Below are 5386 nucleotides of genomic sequence, written 5' to 3'. Positions count from 1 at the left end.
TTTGCTCCAAGCCTCACCTACACCCTCAGTCGCTCTTCCATCACTGACCCACCAGACACTGAGCAACTTCCTGCCACCATTGAACAGCCACATTTGCATTTCCCCTCTGTATTGGTTTGGCCAAATTCCCATTTTTTAGGAGGCAGCTCGTGCTTGTTGCACCCCCGAGCCCGTGAGACCCATGCCTGCCCCCAGCACACCCCAGGGTGTTTTTGTCAAATGTGTGAAATTTTACACCCCCAAGAGATTTTCCCCACTGCTCATCCACAGGGTGAGTGTGATAAACCCCTTTATCAACCTTTTAGGGGCATAAGGGACACAGGACACGCACGAGGAATCCGTGTAAGCATTTCTGAACTTTATTGACTGCTTTATTGCACGTACTTAATGAAGCCTCCATCACTTCCCCCACCCACCGTTTCCATAATTATTTTAAATGCAAGATAAATGTAACCTTTCATTCCCACCACTTATTTTCCCCCCATTTTAAATGTTAAGGTTCTGGGTCACCCAGGGAAGACAGAAGCCCTGAACTCATACGTGGAACCATGCGGCACTCGGGGAGCAAGCCTTGGGTGCTCTGCAAGCAAACTCAGACTCTGCACAGGGAGAAACATCATAATCATGAACTTAGAACCTCAGTGGTCACTGAATTAAATAGGTGAGACTGCAGCTGGAGCTCAGTCAGCCATTGGTTCTGATGGAAAGCTGCCCTTGGATCAAGCCTTCTTCTTGCCTTCGCTCTCTTCCTTTCCTGCTGCTTCCTTCTCTTCCTTCTCTTCCTTCTCCTCCTTCTCCTCCTCAGCAGCTTCCTCAGCAGCTTCCTGGGACTCCTCCCCTTCTTCTGCTGCTGTTTCTTCCCCTTCTCCTTCCTCTTCCTCACCCTCTTTGGCTTCTTCTGATTCCTCCTTAGCACCTTTGAAGGACAGAAAGGTATTTCACATCCAGGTCCAATTCCTGATCCCAGTTCAGTGGGATCCTCCCTCAACCCCACACATTCTGGCAGCCAGCTACAGCAAAACTGCACAACCGATTTATCCTGGATTTCAGGGGGACTGAAACACTTGATAAAAACAAATCGTGGCTGTGAAAAATCTCAATTCTGGACTCACTGCTTAAAGCAAAGACTTGAAGAATCTGTCACTGCTCTCTGATTGGCTCTTTGGCTGTAATTTCCCTATAATTAAACTTTACACTAACGAACCCCTCATAGTTCCACAGCCACCAGTGCACTGCAGAGATGTGACACTGCCATGCACTGAACCCAGTAATTCCAGCCCCAGACGTCAGCTGATGTTCCCATTGTCTGGGGCTGCTCTCTGGGAATTCATATTCAGCTCAGGATGTCCTTGGTCCTTCTTTTTGAGGATATCCCTCATAACTAAATGCTGCTTGCTGCCACCTGAACATTATCATTGAGGGTTTTGGAAACCTATCATCAGCCTGATTGAACATTTCACCTGATCTTGCATTCAATATTCAGACTTCCCTGCTTGAATTCCATGCGCTTAATCCCACCATCCTTTGGCTCATGGAAGTAGAAAAGGAAAGAGTTTTGATCATTAGATTTAACCATTGGCATTTCTGGGGTTTATCCCATATGAACAGGGACTAATATATTTCATGAAACACGAAAAAAAGGGATTTAGAAGTAACTCTAAGTACCTTCCTCCTCTTCTTCAGCCTCTTCTCCTGCTTCCTCCTCGCCTTCCTCTTTCTCTTCCTCCTCACCCTCTTCTGCAGGAGCTGCCTTGGCTTCTCCTGCTTTGGCAGCCTCGATGGTTTCCTCGATTTCAATCTGCTCCTCCTGGACGTGGCTGGAGTAGTAGGTGGGGAAGGAGCGAGTGGTCATCAGGTAGGAGCTGGACTGGAGGCCGCTGTAGGCGGACCTGCCGAAGGTGGGGGCACTCTGGCTGTAGCCACTGGTGATGCTGCCGACACTGGTGAAGCTGAGCCGAGTCTCTTCCCCTTCCAGCAGTTTCCTAGCAGGGAAAAACAAAAGCAAAGAGAAAGGAATTGGTTGTGCTGGAGCAGGAACCAGCATCACAAGCCCCGGAGATATCTGGTTGTTAATTAAGGGCTGGTTTTGCACCATGTGCCAGTGCTACCCTATTTTCTTGGAATAATCTCTTTCAGATGTGTCTATTGCAGGTGAATTAATAATTTTCCTTGTTGGAAGGAACAGGAAAACCCCTCTAGAACCAGGTTCCTCTAGCAGGTGAAGCTAGAGGTGTATTTTGCCACCCTGCAGCTCGCACAGACCGGCACAGCTGTAACAATTTGCTGCTGAGATGTCAGACAACGTTTGGAGCTGCTCTCTCAGTATTCCCCCTTGTGGCTTCCACAGAAATTCTGCTCCAGCATCGGAATCTCTCAGTATCTGGGACAAAACACCACAGTTATTTAGCAACAATTCTGCTGGAAAATATTTAATTTGTAGATTTGCAAGTCAGAAACAAACCCCGTTCTTGAGGGCACTTGAGGGATTTCCCGTTTTGAAAATGAACCATTTTTATTGAGGAATTCCACTGATACAAAATCTCTCCCCCAAGTACAGAACAGGTATTTTTATCTGTCAGGATGGAGAACTGAGATCATTTATTGCCATGCTAAAAATTCTGTGTGCACATAGAGAGGAGCTGATTAAACTCTGCCACAAATCTATGAAGATTTTTGCTGGGGGAATGATCAATAACCTGAATTCTCCTGAAGAGAATGGGAACTGCTCCGAGTTCTGCCTCATTAAAACATCCCCCACCATACCTATAGGCTGCAATTTCGATGTCCAGGGCCATTTTCACATTGAGCAGGTCCTGATATTCCTTCAAGTACCGAGCCATCTCACTCTTTGTGGTTCTCAGCTCGTTCTCCAATTTGTTGATTGTATCCTGTTGGATGGAACAATATTGACAGCATAAAACTCCCATTTCTCCCAAGTCTAGCAATAATCACAAGGAATTTCTCCAATCCTTTTCACTTAATCTTGCTCTGGCAGACAGAAACTGCACAGCTCCCACTCCCCCCTCAGCCAAAAAGCCTCATTTAACACCTTCCCTGGCAGGTTTTCTACAGCACATTATTCCAGCCCTATTTGACACACAGAGCCAAATTTTCTGGTACCCAAGTGCCAAAGCATCCACAAAATTTATGTGTTGTTTCATTTTGAATTTGGCCTCTGTGTGCTTTTTCTAATTTTAGCTTCGGGATATCCACTGATGATCCTTGCAGGTCCCTTCCAGCTCAGGATATTCAGTGATTCCATGATTTTTTGGTGCAGAACAGTTCAGGCTGTATCAGTACATGGACACATGAATTTGTGCTTTATCAGGGGCGTTCTGCGTTATGATTTTGTAACACCTCACACTTCAGAGAAGCAATACCAGAGTGTCCCCATCTCTGGGATGATTTTGGTAATTCAGATCCTGATTGGGGTCTGTATTTCCACACCACATCCTGCTTTACAGCTCCGTGTTATTTTGCACTGGCATTTTAGGATGCCTTACCTGCAACACAGGCACAGCACAAACCAGGAGTGATGCTGCCAACAACCTCTCCCTGCAAACCCTGATCCCCTCATCTGTGAGGCTCTGCAGACCCCAAATCCCCTCACCCGCAGAGCCCAGCAAACCCTGATCCCCTCACCTGCAGAACCCCTCAAACCCCAACATCCATCCCTTCAACTGCAGAGCCCAGAAAACCCTGAACGCCCTCACCGCCAGGGAACCTGCACATCTTTATCCCCCTCACAGGCAGGGACCCCACAAATCCCAAAACCCCTCACCTTCAGAACTCTTCAAACCCTAACATCCCTTCACCTGCGGAGCCTGCAAACCCCGACCCCTGGCACCTGCAGAGCCCTTCAAACCCCATCATCCCTTCACCTGCGGGACCCTGCAAACCCCACCACCCCCTCCCCTGCAGAACCCTGCAAACCCCATCATCCCCTCCCCTGCAGAACCCTTCAAACCCCACCATCCCCTCCCCTGCGGGACCCTGCAAACCCCATCATCCCTTCACCTGCGAGACCCCCACCCTCCTCCTCTGCAGGGACCCTTCCAGCCCCCACCCCCTCACCTGCAGCGCGGAGATATCCGCGCTCTGCTTCTCTTCCAGCTCCTGCAGCTGCTTCTCCAGCGCCTCGTTCATGCCGCGGGTGGCCTCGATCTCCAGCGTCTTGGCCTTGAGCAGGCGGCGGCTCTCGGACACCTCGTCCTTGGCGGCGCGCACGGCGTCCGTGTTCTTGGCCGCGCTCTCGCTGAGCACGGTGAAGCGGCTGCGGAACCACTCCTCGGCGTTCTGCATGTTGCGCGCCGCCAGCTTCTCGTACTGCGCGCGGATGTCGCGCAGCGCGGCCGACAGGTCGGGCTTGGCCGACACGTCCATCTCCACGGACAGGTGCGCGTACTGGATCTGCGCCTGCAGCTCGGCCAGCTCCTCCTCGTGCACCTTCTTGAGGAAGGCCAGCTCGTCCAGCAGGCTGTCCACGCGCTTCTCCAGCTCCGCCCGCGCCAGCGCCGCCTCGTCCGCGCCCTTGCGCACCTCGAGCAGCCGCGCCTCCGCGTCCTCGCGGCTCAGCACCTCCTCCTCGTAGCGCGCCTGGAGCCCGCGCAGCGTCTCCTCCAGGCTCTCCCGCTCGCCCTGCAGCGCCTGCTTCTCGCTCGTCGCCTCCTCCGCGGCCAAGCGCAGCTCGCGGATCTCCTGCTCGTACAGCGCGCGGAAGCGGGAGGGCTCGGCGTGCTTCTGCCGCAGCACCAGCAGCTCGGCCTCCAGCACCTTGTTCTGCTGCTCCAGCTCGTGGACGCGCTCGATGAAGCAGGCGAAGCGGTCGTTGAGGTCCTGCAGCTGCGCTCGCTCCTGGCTGCGGATGGACTTGAGGTCGTTGCTGATGGCGGCCACCTGGCTCAGGTCCAGGCTGTCCACCGAGTGCAGCAGCGAGCCCGAGGCGCTGGAGGTGGCGTAGCTGCGGCGCACGGACACGGAGGACACGGGCGCGGACAGGCTGGAGTACGCGGAGCGCGCCGAGCCGAAGCCGCCGCCGCTGCGCACCGACACATGGATGCGCGGGCTCTCCGCGTAGCGCCGCTTGTAGGACGGGAAGAACGGGTCGTAGCCGTACGAGCTCATGGCTGCGGGGCCTCCGGCGACTGCTCTGCAGCGGGCGCCGCCCGCACCCCGATATTTATGCGCGGGGAGGGCGGGCGGAGCGGCCTCCGGGCGGGGACGGGGCGGGGCGCGGCGCGGCGGCATCGCCGCGGTGAGGTGACGCCCGGAGCTGTCCAGGCATTCCCTCACTGCTGTGATGGCCTGAGCGGCACGGGCCGGACATCACCGCGATGGTGCCGGGCATCACAGCGGTGAAGGGATGCCTGGACAGCTCCGGGCATCA

The 5386-nt window shown here is 53.8% G+C and overlaps 1 protein-coding gene across 1 annotated transcript; it reads right to left on the bottom strand.

Moving 5' to 3' along the window:
- Window positions 1-337: 337 nt before the first annotated feature.
- NEFL (neurofilament light chain) lies at window positions 338-5166 on the bottom strand. The gene is made up of 4 exons (XM_042024786.1): window positions 4075-5166; window positions 2764-2888; window positions 1666-1982; window positions 338-916 (listed from the first exon to the last, which is right to left on the bottom strand). Exons 1-4 carry the CDS (start codon window positions 5122-5124, stop codon window positions 720-722), a joined length of 1689 nt encoding a protein of 562 aa, XP_041880720.1. The 5' UTR covers window positions 5125-5166; the 3' UTR covers window positions 338-719.
- Between the last annotated feature and the right edge of the window lie 220 nt (window positions 5167-5386).

This window comes from Corvus kubaryi, unplaced genomic scaffold, assembly GCF_017639235.1.
Source record: "Corvus kubaryi isolate FWS band 111438036 unplaced genomic scaffold, C.kubaryi_AGA036_p1.0 37265, whole genome shotgun sequence".
In the NCBI taxonomy this organism is placed as follows: domain Eukaryota; kingdom Metazoa; phylum Chordata; class Aves; order Passeriformes; family Corvidae; genus Corvus; species Corvus kubaryi.
Note: the sequence above shows the minus strand (reverse complement) of the source record. Positions and strands in the feature narration are given on the sequence as shown.